We start from the raw sequence: 17,795 nt of genomic DNA, 5'->3' as shown, positions 1-17,795 counted from the left end.
TCCTCGTCAGGAGATACATCCTGTTTGAGTTTCTGCCTTTAGGAAGGCAGGAGCAAAATGGAGTCGTGGTCAGATTTGCCGAACGGAGGGCAGGGGAGGGCCTTGTATGCATCGCGGAAGTTAGAGTAGCAGTGATCCAGTGTATTGCCCTCACGAGTGCTACAATCAATATGCTGATAGAATTTAGGTAGCCGTGTTCTCAAATTTGCTTTGTTAATTGAAATACACAGCTACAATAAATGCAGCCTTAGGATATATCGTTTCCAGTTTGCAAAGAATCCAGTGAAGTTCCTTGAGGGTCGTCGTGGTATCGGCTTGAGGGGGGATATACATGGAGGTGACAATAACAGACGAGAATTATCTTGGGAGATAAAACGGTTGGCATTTGATTGTGAGGAATTCTAGGTCAGGTGAACAAACGGACTTGAGTTCTTGTATGTTGTTACGATTACACCATGAGTCGTTAATCATGAAACAACCAACCTGCCCTTCATCTTCCCAGAGATGTTTATTTCTGTTAGCGTGACGCATAAAGAATCCCGGTGGCTGTACGGACTCCGACAACATATCCCGAGAGAGCCATATTTCCGTGAAACCGAGTATGTTACAGTCCCTGATGTCTCTCTGGAAAGCAACCTTTGCCCTAATTTCGTCTACCTTGTTGTCTAGAGACTGGACTTTAGTGAGTAATATACTCGGAAGCTGTGGGTGGTGTGCACGCCTCCGAATTCTGACCAGAAGGCCGCTCCGTCTACCACTTCTGCGGTGACGTTGTTTTGGGTCGGCCTCTGGAATCAGATCGAATGCCCTGGGTGGTGGTGCGAACAAAGGATCCACATCGGGAAAGTTGTATTCCTGGTCGAATTGTTGGTAAGTTGACGTAACTCTGATATCCAATAGTTATTTCCGGCTGGACTAGAATTGAGGCGACCCCTCCTGTTGGCACCATCTTGCTCACACAAGAAAACTATAACATTAAAGTGAACTCTTGTTTATAAGATATTGGATTGAATTTATTGATTAATTGAATACATGAATATACACCTATTGTTGAAACATTCTACATAATGAGATGTAATAATAGTATCATGAGTATATGAACGACGATACAATTATCAATACCCCCCCCCCCACACAATATGACATTTTCTATGATAACATTTATCCATTTAGATCCCAATGTGTGATATTACAAAGACACAGGGGAGACCTGATCCTAGATCAGAGCTGCATATTATGCTCCACAGAGGTTACCATGGTGATCAGACTAAGTCAACTGTTTAAGAATGGGAGATGGATATGTTTTCTATAGAGCCTTTAATTTAGGGATCTATAACTGCTGTCAGGTATAGGATGGAGATGAAATATGGCACGTTTTTGATTTCTGGTGTTTTTTAATTTGCCCTAAATGAGTAAAACTCTTTCCACATAGACAGACATAGGGTTTCTCTCTAGTGTGTGTTCGCTGGTGTGAATTCAGGGTCCCTGACTCAGCAAAGCTCTTTCCACACTGATCACAGCTATAAGGCTTCTCTCCAGTGTGTGTTCGCTGGTGTTTAGTCAGGGTGGAAGCTCGAGCAAAGCTCTTCCCACACTGATCACAGCTATAAGGCTTCTCTCCTGTGTGTGTTCGCTGGTGTATAGTTAGTTTATCTGATTGAGCAAAGCTCTTCCCACACTGATCACAGCTATATGGCTTCTCTCCAGTGTGTATGCGCTGATGTTTATTCAAGGTGGAAACCACAGCAAAGCTCTTTCCACACAGATTACAGCTATATGGCTTCTCTCCAGTGTGAATGCGCTGGTGTTTATTCAAGGTGGAAGCTACAGCAAAGCTCTTCCCACACTGATCACAGCTATAAGGCTTCTCTCCTGTGTGTACACTCTGGTGTATGGTTAGGGATCCTGCACTAGCAAAGTGTTTCCCACAATCAAGACAGGGGTAAGGCTTCTCCCCTGTATGAATTCTCAGATGATATTTGAAGGTGTAATATGTAGCAAAACTCTTCCCACATTGATCACAGCTGTAAGGCTTTTCTCCTGTGTGTGTTACCTGGTGTCTAGTTAGGTTGGAAGCTTGAGCAAACCTCTTCCCACATTGATCACAGCTGTAAGGCTTTTCTCCTGTGTGTGTTACCTGGTGTCTAGTTAGGTTGGAATCTTGAGCAAACCTCTTCCCACATTGATCACAGCTGTAAGGCTTCTCTCCCGTGTGTGTTACCTGGTGTGCTGTCAGGTTGCCTGAGTGATTGAAGCTCTTCCCACACTGATCACAGCTGTAAGGCTTCTCTCCCGTGTGTGTTACCTGGTGTGCTGTCAGGTTGCCTGACTGATTGAAGCTCTTTCCACACTGACCACAGCTATAAGGCTTCTCTCCAGTGTGTGTTACCCGGTGTGTAGTCAGCTGTCCAGACCGAGCAAAGCTCTTCCCACACTGATCACAGCTATAAGGCTTCTCTCCAGTGTGTGTTACCTGGTGTGCTGTCAGGTTGCCTGAGTGATTGAAGCTCTTCCCACACTGATCACAGCTGTAAGGCTTCTCTCCCGTGTGTGTTAGCTGGTGTGCTGTCAGGTTGCCTGGCTGATTGAAGCTCTTTCCACACTGACCACAGCTATAAGGCTTCTCTCCAGTGTGTGTTACCCGGTGTGTAGTCAGCTGTCCAGACCGAGCAAAGCTCTTCCCACACTGATCACAGTGATAAGGCTTCTCTCCGGTGTGAATACGCAGGTGCGTTATGAAGGATCTCCGTGTAGTGAAACTCTTCCCACAGTCAGAGCAGCTGTGGTGAGATTTCTTCCCTGTACGTCTGTGCTGGTGTTTGAGGTGTTCTGATTGGGAGACACTCTTCTCTGCCTCGTCAGCAACATGTTGTTGTTGAAGCTCCCCAGATGATAAGTCCCTCCCGCTGAGAGAGCGACGGTTAGGAGAGTCCCCTGTGAAACAGACATTGAATAACTAAGTTTTGGAAATATGGGTCCATAAACAAACATCAACAATATATCATTATACACTCAGTGCACAGTTTATTAGGTACACTCCCCAGTTCATGAAAATAGGTCACTCCTACAGACAGTGAGTCACGTGGCTATGGCTTGCTATACAAAGCAGACAGACAGGCAGAGACATTAAGTTCCTGTTTGATTGAACATCAGAATGGGTAAAAGTGACCTAAGCGACTGAGCGAGGTATGATCGCCGGTGCCAGGCGCGCCGGATCCAGAATCTCAGAAACAGACACTCTCCTGGACTTTTCACACACGACAGTGTCCAGAGTTCACCAAGAATGGTGCCTCAAAAAAGCAAATATCCAGTCAGCAGCAGTCCAGGCTCCGGAGAATTCAGGCTGTTTTGGAGGCAAAGGCTGACCCGATCCGGTACTAGATTGGTGTACCTAATAAACTGAGTATATATGGTTTATCAATGAATTAACAGAAGTTGCAGAATCAGATTGTAGTTTCATCCACACACCCCATTGTTCTTACTTGATGAAATCAAATCTCCCTCCTCCTCGTGTCCTTCTCTCACAGTTCCACTCTGCCCTGCTGTTTTCCTGCAGTCGACCAGCTGCACAGACACCCTCTTCAGATCCAGCAGTAAGGCGCTACCAGGAGAGTTGTGACCAGGGGACTCTGGCAGGTTGGAGGGGGACGGACTAGCTCTGTCCTGGTGACCACAGAAAGTATTGTACATAGAATATCATTAGACCAAAAAATATGACTTTAGTCTAAATCTCTGATTGATTGCTGCATCCTTATAGTACCCCATTTCTCCTGAACTGTGCAATCGTTCACTACTTTCCACAAACGTACATATTTTTTCAAATCACACATTTTTCAAATGAAAGTGGTTTATATATTTTTTTACTCTTAGTACAAATGCAAAAACTGATGACACTTGGAATGCCCCATTTTATGTTCAGAACCTTGATTGAGCATTCCTTGGAGTTGAACACATCTTTCACCCGAGTTAAGAGATGCTACAACAAGGAGCAGAACCAGAATGAGGAGTTCCTCCCTCTTGATAAGGGCCAAACGTCCCCTCCCTTTCCGAAATGTGAAAGATGGTAACTAACACCTGCTAAATCATGGTTTGTTCAAATAACCAGTGATGAAAAACCTAAACACCAGAACTACTGCTGCTCGTTATACCACTTTTGGAGCATGTTGAGAAAAATGTCAGTCTTATAGTTTCAGTATCCTTACACAGTACATACATAGAATAAACCCTCAGATATAGGGGTATTGTGGCATGTAGTAGAAACCTACAGTAGAAAGGTATTGGTGTAGCCTGGTGCAATTTCTGCTCCATGTAACATTGCTCAAGATCCACTTTTCTATGTGACTTGTTACTGTAACAGCAGCCACATCTAAAAATCAACAACATTCAGATAATGAGTGGAATAAACTGTAATTTAACACCCAAGTATTTCAGCAGTACATTGTCCACTTGACACTTTATAATTTTGCTTTCGTAATTCAGTTTTTAGTAGTTTGATTAAATGATAGTTCAATGTATTATCAACAAATGACAGGAACATCGTTGTACTTACAGTTACGAAAATCTACAACATACTTATGAAAATTGTACCAATGAGAGAGAAAAAAATGGCATTGGATTGGTGGAGTCATGTGATAGTGGGAGAATCCACCATATGTTTTATAACAGCCATTTCCTTTCAAATCAGTGAAGGAAAGTCAACAAGTGCACAGTTAGGGAGGAAGGAAAGATAACTAGGGATTCCTTAACATATTATGTAGGTAGAAGTGGAGCTAGCGTGAGGGCCATGGGTGCAACTGTTCCTGCAGATACAAAGAAACATGATGTAGACCCACCATTATTTAACACTATAAAATATTATGTAACACCATAAAAAAATGTTTAACTCTATAAAACATGCAACACTATAATTACATATTTAACACTACAAAACATATGATTAAATTAAATCCTGGAATTGGTCTGAGTGGTTGTTGCTTATTTTATAAAGCAATGTATCCTACAGGTGTCTGTCAGTATAACTCCTTGAGGGGACCCCTGGGACTGGTATCTACACTGCTGGTTGGCTACTGGTGGGGGAAGGACCAGGCTCTTCAAAATGATTTATTTATTGAGTTTAAATTAAGTTAACACACTGCTTTAATACTTACAAGACCATCATGATTAGTTGACCGACTGATTTTGTCTTGTAGCAATGTGGTGCCTGCCTGTATTTCCTTAAACCTTTGTTTTAGCAATGCAAGCTACTGAGAAAGATTTTTTAAATTTCCTAACATATTCTCTTGCCCCCATTAGCCCCCACCCCTAGTGCTGCACCACTGGAATGGCCGTGCATGGCAGAGTTGTTGACAAATATCCAACACATGGGCAAGTCCAGCATCCAGATCGGAGCTGTAAAAATAATCAAGCCAGTCAATTGGCAAAGTTCTTAGTTTGACACTGTTTATCTGCACAGGTTTGGATTAAAATTGTAAAGAAGACAGGAGAAGGAGACTATTTTAATTTATTCAGGATGTTTGAAACTGAGTTTGTTCTGATACTAGCCAGCATGCATTTGCTCACTGCAGTCCACAACATGCTGTTTACATGTCTATTTGCTTTCTCAGCTACACCTTGAGTGGTGTCCTGCCGGACAGTGAAATATGGCTAGCTCTAAATATAGCTTGGTCTATGGAGTAGCTAGCTAGCGTTGCAAAAGTCTATTGCATTGTAAGGTAGCAGCGTGTCAATTTGGTTTTGAACGGATCAGCTATGTTTTCTGCAAAAATATAGGACTGTCATTTGGATGTGAACTAGCTATCGTTAGCCAGCTTCTGTGTCAATGTCAGCGATTGTTGTCTGGATCAGGACAATGGCTGAAGTTGTTGTTTGTGTAACAAACCTTCCATAAACCATTACAGCTAGCTACCTTTCTTTGCCTGTAGGTTAGCTAGCTAGCAGCTTTCAGTTGACTGGTGTTAGCTAGCTACAGAGGCTAGCTGGACTTTGGACAAGCTAATGTTAGCTAATAGCTGTAGTATTGTTGCCAAGCATCCAAGTTGCTGACCAGGTTAGATAGATTTGGCTGAAAAGATGTTAGCATTGTCAGAAATGCTACAAAAAGGTAGCACATTGTTGGGTCTTAATGGACAGAAATGTGCACGTGAGAGTAATACATGATCAAATGTAATCAAATCTGTTCGACTCAGTTATTCAAACTTTAATTCCCATCACTTTATGGAAGCTATAGTGCCATTTTAATCTGACACAATAATTTTAGCAAAGTAGACACAGGAAATACTGAACACTCACGACGACAATATAAGGGAATCTAAAACAATAAAATAGAAAATAATAATTGTCCAAATATTTTTTTTTTTGCCCGTGTGTAGTAAGATGAGCATGTCACAATTACTTCAAAACTAGTAATCATTTGAAAATGGGCAATTAACTAGCTGGCCTGGCGCATCATTGCAAGCATCTTAGCCAGGTAGCCTTGGACAAACAAAAAAAACGAAAAGCGTGTACTGTATGACAGAGTCCAAGACCGTTCAGGGAACATAAGTTGGGACACACAACACGTTTATTTTATTTTATTTGTACGCACATACAGAAATCAGCACAATGGATAGACATATTTAGTTTAGGTTGATGGGACTACATTGTTTTTGGCAGGGGCTTTGGTTTTAAACGTGTGTGTGAGTCCAATATCGACATAACTTGAAAGGCTGCTCAGCAAGGAAGAAGCCACTGCTCCAAAACCGCCATAAAAAAAAAAACCAGACAAGCCGACGAAAGCACGGGGGTGGCAGCATCATGTTGTGGGGGTGCTTTGCTGCAGGAGGGACTGGTGCACGTCACAAAATAGTTGGCATCATGAGGATAGAAAATTATGTGGATATATTGAAGCAGCATCTCAAGATATCAGTCAGGAAGTTAAAGCTTGGTCGCAAATGGGTCTTCCAAATGGACAATGACCCCAAGTATACTTCCAAAGTTGTGGCAAAATGGCTTAAGGACAAAAAAGTCAAGGTATTGGAGTGGCCATAACGAAGCCCTGACCTCAATTCTATAGAATATTTGTGGGCAGAACTGAAAAAGCATGTGCGAGCAAGGAGGCCTATGACTCAGTTACACCAGCTCTGTCAGGTGGAATGGGACAAAATTCACCCAACTTATAGTGGGAAGCTTGTGGAAGGCTACCCAAAACGTTTAACCCACGTTAAACAAGTTAAAGGCAATGCTACCAAATACTAATTGAGTGTATGTAAACTTCTGACCCACTGGGAATGCGATTAAATAAATAAAAGCTGATAAATCATTCTCTCTACTACTATTCTGAAATTTCACATTCTTAAATAAAGTGGTGATCCTAACTGACCTAAAACAGGGAATTTTTACTAGGATTAAATGTCAGGAATTGTGAAAGACTGAGTTCAAATGTATTTGGATAAGGTGTATGTAAACTTCCGACTTCAACTGTATCAAAACAATCCAGATGTCTTTGTTCCAATGTTTTTTCAAGTTCTAATGTAAAAAACTATATCAAAACTATTTTCTTTTAAACAGATGATATTGGGATTATTCTGAATATCACACATGGACATTTCCTATGGGCGGATATGGAATCATTCAATATCCTGCGATAGGCCTATGTGGACATCTTATTTTCTCAATATGACGACAAATACTGACAGTAGGCCTACATTGTATATTTTAAGCTCTAGACTGAGGTCCACATCAGGATCTTGATATGCTAAATAAGGACAATTTCTGATGCTTACTCGCGCGGAGGATATGTTCAATAATTTGACTAAAATTAACTCCATACCATTCTTCGACACTAGCTATCATTGTTGTGTTACTTCCGCATAAAGACGCGCGCAAACACAAACTAACAGCACTTTAACTGGTAGCCTAGCAACAAAAATCACCTATTTTCAATGGTCGTTTTCTTTATTTGGGCGCAACAAATTAGTGTGTAAACGCTGTGTGGTCGAACTGACATCTGGAGAAACAATTTGAGGTGTTCAAAGAAGTTAACCGGTGCCTTCAGAGCCTCTCAATTGCCAATATATAGCATCAGCAAGCCAGGGTTTATATACATAATTGGTGTAGGCGATGCCTAATTATTTCTCCCTGGTTCTGACTTGACCTGCCGGTTGAGCATTGCCTTGTATCATCCATCTGTGTGCGATGAGCTAGTAGGCTACTTGGCTGAAATTACCACCATGGTTTCTTTTCTCCTGCTGTTCAAATCGAACTCATGGATGTGGAGGATCACACGTGAAAACTGGACATAGACATTTAAAACACCACCATAGGTATACTATTAATAAAAGTCAACCAAACTTACCCGATCCATCGTGGAAGCTAACGTTCCCTTATTCTTTCGAAAAAATAAACAACGACACTAAATGTGTATGCTAGTTACTTTCTTTGTCACAACGTTCAGATAAAGAAAAGCTCGACCACAACTTTATAAATATCAAAACTCCATTTCAGTTGTGACAAAGGAACGTCTCATTTAGACTAATCTTACATTAGAAACATCCTGCAAAAGCCTGATGAATTGTATTTGGTTTGAAAACTAGATAGAGGATGGTAACAAAGTACTTCCTGTTGATGCTTTCCGGCTTCTTCTGTGGTGTTTAAAAGGTGCCGCCACCTACTGTATATAGTCATCAACACCTCTCTTCAAGTGGGTGAGGTGGTTAAGGGAGTCATTATGCTAGAAAATAACTGTTTGTATTATATCATGAATCTATTTAAACTGTACATGTTTCACTGTTTTAGAATCATCCTGAATGATAGTAAATGCATTATGTCCACGTGTGGTTGTATTGTTTTTATATTTGCAAATAAAATCTAAAATCACAAATCTAAGGTATTTATAGAAACAACAAAAACAGCTTGGTTAGAGAAATTCTTTGCTATTGTCTTTCAAATGAGCTCATGGCTAGATGCCTTTATAGGGCGTGTAGCGGTTCTCTGAATGGAAGACGCAAAAGCGTCCCGCCAAGGGCTTATAGTGGACTTAGGGGTGTAGACTAAGAAACTTATATTGATCAAATAAACCTCACATAAGCCATTCGTTTTTTGATTGACCAAAATCATCACATTTTCATTGACCTCCACACAAAAACTCCTTGCCTGGTGGAGCGGGGAAAAAACGCCACCTGCTGGAGGGCGACAGATTTTCCCTCGAGTTGGGCCTCTCCTTCTCTGGGAACGTTCTCTTCGAGCGTCCACATATTTTTTATTGGCTGAGGCCCAGTAAGAGTGGCCTCGTAAATAAAATACCGATTAGCGCTGCGCCATCCTTGTGGTGAAACAGTAAAGTCCGTATGTTCAATCCGACGTCTGCAGTGGCCATACAGCATTTACGGCGATGCAACCTTGGCAGAAGTCAGGACATTCATTCTTGCTGCATTTCACCGAGCAGAGCTGTTGTGAAGGAAGGGGTCTTCTTCTTCTTTGCTATTATGACGGTCTGCAAACAATTTTTATAGATGCACGACTCCAAATGATTTGCCTATTTATCAGCCTACTATTCCGTAATGAATAGAAATAGTGATAACAGGGCAGATATTCCTTACACTTTCTGTATATGTTCATACAAGTGACCACAGGAAACTTCTTTGATCAGAGGTTAGTTTGTTTAATATAGTTTGCAATCCGGAGTTTACACTTACAGCAATTTACAAAGAAGACTCAGTTCTCAAGATGGTGTTTTCTCTTTACGTCCCCTACTATGGTTCACCCCGCCGAGGGTGACATCCCTTAACTTTAACACAATATAAACTAATCATTAATAGTTGCTAATACAAAGATGTTTCTGCTAGACGGAGTTCAGCTTATTGTTATTTGCAGTTTCCCAATCCTCCTTCCTCTTGCCCGACCGAGCTCCCTGTCTCGTTAACTAAATAACTACCGATGAATTATTTCATTTGTTTTTAAATCAATGCGTGTGTCTATAACTGTGTGCCTGTATAAGATTACAATAGCATTTTATTTGACCTTTATATGACTCTTATTTTCAATGACGGCCTAGGAACAGTGGGTTAACGGCATTGTTCAGGGGCAGAATGACAGATTTGTACGTCACCAGCTCGGGGATTCGAACTTGCAACCTTTCGGTTACACACATTGGTTTGTGTTTGTGGGTTTGAAATTAGTGGAGGGTGGTATGTGCATTAACTTAAGTGAAGTAACACATAAATCATTGGTTTTGGTGTTATTACACGGTCAGTTGAAGTCATTATGTTATTTATTAAAAAGGTTGTTACTCACCTGACTGATAACGTAACTTATTACATTAAATAGAAAAAACAACAATTCAACATTTTATCATATTAACCAACAAGATATTACATTTACCAGTTTTATTACGTTATAAATCTAAAAGTTATTACATTAACCGTTGTTACAAGACACAGTATACATAGATCTTGTCTTGAACTCATGGAAATAATTATCCAATGTATTATGGATTAGATTTAGGATCATTTTAATCAATACAGATATATAAAATACACCATTTAAGTGATAACTTCTTGTTTAGAAGATAATGGATTGAATGTATTGATCAATTTAATACATGAACATACACCTATTGTTGAAACATTATTCTACATAATGACATTTAATAGTAGTATCATGAGTATATGAAAGAAGATACAATTATCACCCCCCCCCCCCCCCACACACACACACACACACACAGGTTCATTATGACACTTCCTATGATAACATTTATCCATTTAGATCAATGCGTGATATTACATAGACACAGTGGAGACCTGATCCTAGATCAGAGCTGCATATTATGCTCCAGAGGTTACCATGGTGATCAGACTAAGTCAACTGTTTAAGAATGGGAGATGGATATGACTGTTCACTAGATGCTTTATACTGATCCTTTATTTAGGGATCTGGAAACAGTGCAAGAAGGGAGGGAGATGAAATAGAGCATGTTTGTGTCTACTGTTTTTTTCCTCATTGACCCTAAATAAAAACAAAGCTCTTCCCACCTGGACAGACATACGGTTCCTTCTCCAGTAAGTGTTCACTGGTGGGAATAAAGGGTCCCTTATTGACTGAAGCGCTTCTCACACTGATCACAGATGTAAGGCTTCATTCTCTCCTGTGTGTTCGCTTGTTTAATCAGGGAGAAAGCTTGAGAAAAGCGCTTCCCACACTGATCACAGCTATAAGGCTTCTCTCCAGTGTGTTTGCTTGTGTGCAGTCAGGCTCCCAGATTGAGCAAAGCTCTTTCCACAATGATCACAGGTATAAGGCTTCTCTCCAGTGTGTGTTTGCTGGTGTGTAGACAGGGAGGAAACTACAGCAAAGCTCTTCCCACACTGATCACACCTATAAGGCTTCTCTCCTGTGTGTATGCGCTGATGTTTAGTTAGTTTTTCTGCTACAGCAAAGCTCTTCCCACACTGAACACAGCAATAAGGCTTCTCTCCAGTGTGTGTTCGCTGGTGTGTAGTCAGGTTGACTGACTGATTGAAGCTCTTTCCACACTGATCACAGCTATAAGGCTTCTCTCCAGTGTGTACACGCTGGTGTACAGTTAAGGCTCCTGCACTAACAAAGCTTTTCCCACAATCAAGACAGGCTTCTCCCCTGACTGATTAAAGCTCTTTCCACACTGATCACAGCTATAAGGCTTCTCTCCAGTGTGTGTTCGCTGGTGTGTAGTCAGGTTGACTGACTGATTGAAGCTCTTTCCACACTGATCACAGCTATAAGGCTTCTCTCCAGTGTGTACACGCTGGTGTACAGTTAAGGCTCCTGCACTAACAAAGCTTTTCCCACAATCAAGACAGGCTTCTCCCCTGTATGAATTCTTACTTTAGATTTGAAGGTGTTAGATGCAGCAAAACTCTTCCCACACTGATCACAGTGAATAATGAAGCCACTTTGGCTTGTGAAACTCTTCCCACAGTCAGAGCAGCAGTGGTGAGGTTTCTTCCCTGTACGTCCCTGCTGGCGTTTCTTGAGATGTTCTGATCTGGAGAGACTCTTCTCTGTCTCGTCAGCAACATGTTGTTGAGGCTCCCCAGATGATAAGCCCCTCCCATTGAGAGAACAACAGTGTGTGTCCCCTGTGAAACAAAGACATTGAATAACTAGGTTTTGGAAATACAGGTCCATAAATAGTATTATTTTTGTAAAAATTTATTGTTATTTAACAGACGCTCTTATCCAGAGCGACTTACAGGAGCAATCAGGGTTAAGTACCTTGCTCAAGAGCACAGATGGTTTTACCTAGTTGGCTCAAAGATTCAAACCAGCAACCTTGCGATTACTGGCATTAACCACTAGGCTTCCTGCCTCCCTCTTCAATAAATACACTATGGCCAGTTTATTAGGTACACGCTCCCCGTTCACAAAACTGGATCGACAATTTACTGGCCACTGAGTGTATATTGTTTATCAATCAATTAACAGAAGTTGCAGAAGCAGATTGTAGTCTAATCCACACACCCCATTGTTCTTACTTGATGAAATCAAATCTCCCTCCTCGTGTCCTTCTCTCACAGCTCCACTCTGCCCTGGTGTTTTCCTGCAGTCGACCAGCCGCACAAACACCCTCTTCAGACCCAGCAGTAAGGCGCTACCAGGAGAGTTGTGACCAGGGGACTCCGGCAGGGTGGAGGGGGACGGACTAGCTCTGTCCTGGTGACCACAGGAAGTATTGTACATAGAATATAACTAGACCAAACATTTGAATACTTTTTTCCTTATCACTATAATCTAGTAGTAATTTAGTAGTAGAGGGAATTTCCTTTATGCCCCATTCTACACACAGCCTAAATGATAGGCACTGAACCATTCACAGGACAATAATAAAAAGGAGCATATAGGATCCAACCCTATCGCGTTTGTAGACTAAGAAATAAAATATGAAGTGACAGTTTCATCATTACGTATCACAAAGATCACAGATGACAGTGCCCACCAAATCTATGACAAGCGAGAATGAATTGTAAGCACCAAAATGTGTTTGTCAAAATAATATCTGAAAATGTCAGTTATTGAGCATAATACTTCTATTTGCAATATCAATTTATGATTAGGCAGTTGAGGAAAACTCCATTTACCAACACTACATGTAGGACAGACAGACATTCTCACACACAATATTAATATATATTTGTATTTTTTAAATTTTTTATTTCACCTTTATTTAACCAGGTAGGCTAGTTGAGAACACCTTTATTTAACCAGGTAGGCTAGTTGAGGACACCTTTATTTAACCAGGTAGGCTAGTTGAGAACACCTTTATTTAACCAGGTAGGCTAGTTGAGAACACCTTTATTTAACCAGGTAGGCAAGTTGAGAACACCTTTATTTAACCAGGTAGGGAAGTTGAGGACACCTTTATTTAACCAGGTAGGCTAGTTGAGAACACCTTTATTTAACCAGGTAGGCTAGTTGAGAACACCTTTATTTAACCAGGTAGGCAAGTTGAGGACACCTTTATTTAACCATGTAGGCTAGTTGAGAACAAGTTCTCATTTACAATTGCGACCTGGCCAAGATAAAGCAAAGCAGTTCGACACATACAACGACACAGAGTTACACATGGAGTAAAACAAACATACAGTCAATAATACAGTATAAACAAGTCTATATACGATGTGAGCAAATGAGGTGAGATAAGGGGGGACTTTACCTAGCAAGGACTTATAGATGACCTGGAGCCAGTGGACTTGGCGACGAGTATGAAGCGAGGGCCAGCCAACGAGAGCTTACAGGTCGCAGTGGTGGGTAGTGTATAGGGCTTTGGTGACAAAACTCTGTGATGGACTGCATCCAATTTGCTGAGTAGAGTGTTGGAGGCTATTTTGTAAATTACATCGCTGAAGTCAAGGATCGGTAAGATAGTCAGTGTTACGAGGGTGTGTTTGGCAGCATGAGTGAAGGATGCTTTGTTGCGAAATTGGAAGCCTTGATTTAATTTTGGATTGGAGATTCTTAATATGAATCTGGAAGGAGAGTTTACAGTCTAACCAGACCCCTAGGTATTTAAAGTTGTCCACATATTCTAAGTCAGAACCGTCCAGAGTAGTGATGCTAGGCGGGCAGGCAGGTGCAAGCAGCGATCCGTTGAGGAGCATGCATTTAGTTTTACTTGCATTTTAGAGCAGTTGGAGGTCACGGAAGGAGAGTTGTATGGCATTGAAACTCGTCTGGAGGTTAGTTAACACAGTGTCCAAAGAGGGGCCAGAAGTATACAGAATGGTGTCGTCTGCGTAGAGGTGTATCAGAGAATCACCAGCCGCAAGAGGGACATCATTGATGTATACAGAGAAAAGAGTCGGCCCAAGAATTGAACCCTGTGGCACCCCCATAGAGACTGCCAGAGGTCCGGACAACAGGCCCTCCGATTTGACACACTAAACTCTATCAGAGAAGTAGCTGGTGAACCAGGCGAGGCAGTCATTTGAGAAACCAAAGCTGTTGAGTCTGCTGATAAGAATGCAGTGATTGACAGAGTCGAAAGCCTTGGTCAGGTCGATGAATACGGCTGCACAGTATTGTCTTGTGTCGATGGCGATTATATTGTTTAGGACCTTGAGCGTGGCTGAGGTGCACCCATGACCATCTCGGAAACCAGATTGCATAGCGGAGAAGGTACGGTAGGATTCGAAATGGTTGGTGATCTGTTTGTTAACTTGGCTTTCGAAGACCTTAGAAAGGCAGGGTAGGATAGATATAGGTCTTTAACAGTTTGGGTCTAGAGTGTCTCCCCCTTTGAAGAGGGGGATGACCGCGGTAGCGTTTCCAATCTTTGGGGATCTCTGACGATACGAAAGAAAAGTTGAACAGGCTAGTAATAGGGGTTGCAACAATTGCGGCGGATAATTTGAGAAAAAGAGGGTCCAGATTGTCTAGCCCGGCTTGTGTTTTTTGGTCCCTAAGTTCCCTGAACAGTTGCATATCGCGGGGGCTATTCGATGCTAATGCAGAACGCCATGGGATGTTTTTGTGATTTTCAAAGGCAGTCAGGTCTGGAGTGAACCAAGGGCTATATCTGTTCATGGTTCTACATTTTTTGAACGGGGCATGCTTATTTAAGATGGTGAGGAAAGCATTTTTAAAGAATAACCAGGCATCCTCTACTGACAGAATGAGGTCAATATCTTTCCAGGATACCCGGGCCAGGTCGATTAGAAAGGCCTGCTCGCTGAAGTGTTTTAGGGAGCGTTTGACTGTGATGAGGGGTGGTCTTTTGACCGCAGACCCATTACGGACGCAGGCAATGAGACAGTGATTGCTGAGATCCTGGTTGAACAAGGCAGAGGTGTATTTAGAGGGCAGGTTGGTCACGATGATATCTATGAAGGTGCCTGAGTTTACGGATTTGGGGGTTGTACCTGGTAGGTTCCATGATAATTTGGGTGAGATTGAGGGCACCTAGCTTAGATTGTAGGACGGCCGGGGTGTTAAGCATATCCCAGTTTAGGTCACCTAACAGTACAAACTCTGAAGATAAATGGGGGGCAATTAATTCACATATGGTATCCAGGCTGCAGCTGGGGACTGTAACAAGCAGCAACAGTGAGAGACTAATTTCTGGAAAGGTGGATTTTTAAAAGTAGAAGCTCGAACTGTTTGGGCACAGACCTGGATCGCATGACAGAACTCTGCAGGCTGTGTCTGCAGTAGATTGCAACTCCACCCCCTTTGGCAGTTCTGTCTTGGAGGAAAATGTATTCACATACATAGAGGCATTTTTCAGCTATGATTTTACCACTCAGAATCCAGAATGGATATGACAATGGGGCCAGCACAGGATGTAATACACCCTTACAACAATCTACTTGTTGATCTTCTTGACTTCTTATCTGGTAAACTGCTACTGTGTGTCAAGAAAAGAGCCCCAATTAGGGGTTAGTGTACTCCAGTAAAAAAGGTCTGGTTTAGATTATAAACTATTGCCCTGTGTCCCCATTCATAGGGGAATGAGAGACTAGTCAGTGGTAGAATTGAGTTGGCACTTTATTGGCCCAAACACCCACAGACCCATAAGGTTGAGGTTACTCATGGACAGTAATTAGTCATTATTTATTTTTTTGTCTTCTAACTGTCCAAGAATAGGATCCAAAGTGTTAAGAAATATTTGTTCCCATAAATACAAAGGAGGATGTCTCCTCAGTCCTCATACCTCTGGCACTTTATTCAGACTGCCAGACTTTGCACCACAGAGCCAATCAGGAGAGAATACATACAGGTCAAGGGTGCCAATTGAAAGTCAAGGGGTGTGAAAATGGACAAACTAACGGGTCTGCAAATCAAAGGCTAGTCAGCGGACATTCTGAACCTTGTTTTAAGTCACTAGGTCACATGACCAAGGAGCTATTGAAATTCAAAATGTTGCCAAATTAATGTAAAAACATGTGGGATGAAAATGGACAAACAAAAGGGTGTGCAATGTGTAGGCCCACTGAGTGGACATTCTGAACCTTGTTTGAGTCAAGTAGATAACATAACCAAGGAGCTATTGAAATTCAAATGGAAAAAAAGTCTGCACTTTGTTTACGCTCCCTAACTAATTCAACTAGGAAAACAAAATGCTACTCGCATTTCCACATGTTTATTAGCTTTGGAAAGCTAATTCATGTCCAATTCGTGAACATAAGACCTGTGCAATGTTGTGCACAATTTTTCCAACATCGTGACACTTATTTGGAGTCTGTGGTTTGAAAGCTCGAATATCCGTTGAATATCCCATTTGAAACTGTCTTTACCTCGGTCAGCAATCCAGGGTTGATTTACACCATTGGTGGTGGTTCTGACTTGACCTGCCGGTTGCGCATTGCCTTGTATCATCAATCTGTGTGCGATGAGCTAGTAGGCTACTTGGCTGAGATTACCACCACGGTTTATTTTGTCCAACTGTTCAAATCGAACGCATGGCTGTGCAAGATCAAATATTATGAAAACTGGACCTAGACATTTTATACACAATAAGCATACTGTTCATGGAAGTCAACCAAACGTACCCGCTCCATCGTAGAAGCTACTGAATTCTTTCTTCAACTTTTCCTCAAATAAAAAAAAACTGACAGTAAATGTGTACGCTAAAGTTACTAGTTACTTTGTCACAGCGTTCAGATAAAGAAAAGATAGACCACACCTTCTTAAATATCAAAACTCGATTTAAGTTGTGACAAATTAACGTCTCATGTAGACTAATCATACATTAGAAACATCCTGCAAAAGCCTGATTAATTTTATTTGGTTTGAAAACTCGATAGACGGTAACAAAGTACTTCCTGTTGATGGTTTTCAGCTTCTTCTGTGGTGTTTAAGAGGTGCCGCCACCAACTGTAGTCATCAACATCAATAGTCATCAACACTTCGCTTCAAGGCGGGTGAGGTGGTTAAGGGAGTCATTATGCTAGAAAAGGCTTTTGTATTATATCATGAATCTATTTAAACGGTACATTACATTTTTCAGTTTTAGTATCATCCTGAATGATAGTAAATGCAATATGTCCACGTGTGGTTATATTGTTTTTACATTTGCAAATAAAATCTTATTAAAATCTCAAATCTAAGGTATTTATAGAAACAAAAACAGCTTGATTAGAGAAATTCTTTGCTAATGTATTTCAAATTAGATCATGGCTAGATGGCTTTATAGGGCTGATAACCAGCCGTTCTCTGAATGGAGACGCAAAATCGGCCCGACAAGCGGTCTTATGAGTGCTAGCAAGCTAAGGAACTTATTTTCGATAAAAATTAACCTCACATAGCAAATAAGCCAATCGTTTTTTTGCTTGACCAAATTC

The 17,795-nt window shown here is 41.4% G+C and overlaps 1 protein-coding gene and 1 pseudogene across 2 annotated transcripts in view; both read right to left on the bottom strand.

Moving 5' to 3' along the window:
* LOC139401824 (zinc finger protein ZFP2-like) overlaps window positions 1-8,622 on the bottom strand; it is a 28,609-nt gene extending 19,987 nt beyond the window's left edge. The window contains exons 1-3 of one of the 2 annotated variants that reach the window (XM_071145805.1): window positions 8,333-8,571; window positions 3,483-3,663; window positions 1,496-2,934 (exon numbers count right to left, since the gene is read on the bottom strand). In XM_071145805.1, coding sequence (XP_071001906.1) covers window positions 1,496-2,934; window positions 3,483-3,663; window positions 8,333-8,341 — 1,629 coding nt within the window. In that variant the 5' untranslated portion in view covers window positions 8,342-8,571. Of the gene's footprint in view, window positions 1-1,495; window positions 2,935-3,482; window positions 3,664-8,332 lie in introns of both variants that reach the window. The other variant, XM_071145806.1, reaches the window with a different exon arrangement.
* A 2,280-nt stretch (window positions 8,623-10,902) lies between these two features.
* Window positions 10,903-17,052, bottom strand: LOC139401822 (zinc finger protein 135-like; annotated as a pseudogene).
* Window positions 17,053-17,795: the final 743 nt, after the last annotated feature.

The sequence above is a fragment of the Oncorhynchus clarkii genome, unplaced genomic scaffold, assembly GCF_045791955.1.
Source record: "Oncorhynchus clarkii lewisi isolate Uvic-CL-2024 unplaced genomic scaffold, UVic_Ocla_1.0 unplaced_contig_1454_pilon_pilon, whole genome shotgun sequence".
In the NCBI taxonomy this organism is placed as follows: domain Eukaryota; kingdom Metazoa; phylum Chordata; class Actinopteri; order Salmoniformes; family Salmonidae; genus Oncorhynchus; species Oncorhynchus clarkii.
This window is presented reverse-complemented; position numbering and strand designations above follow the sequence as displayed.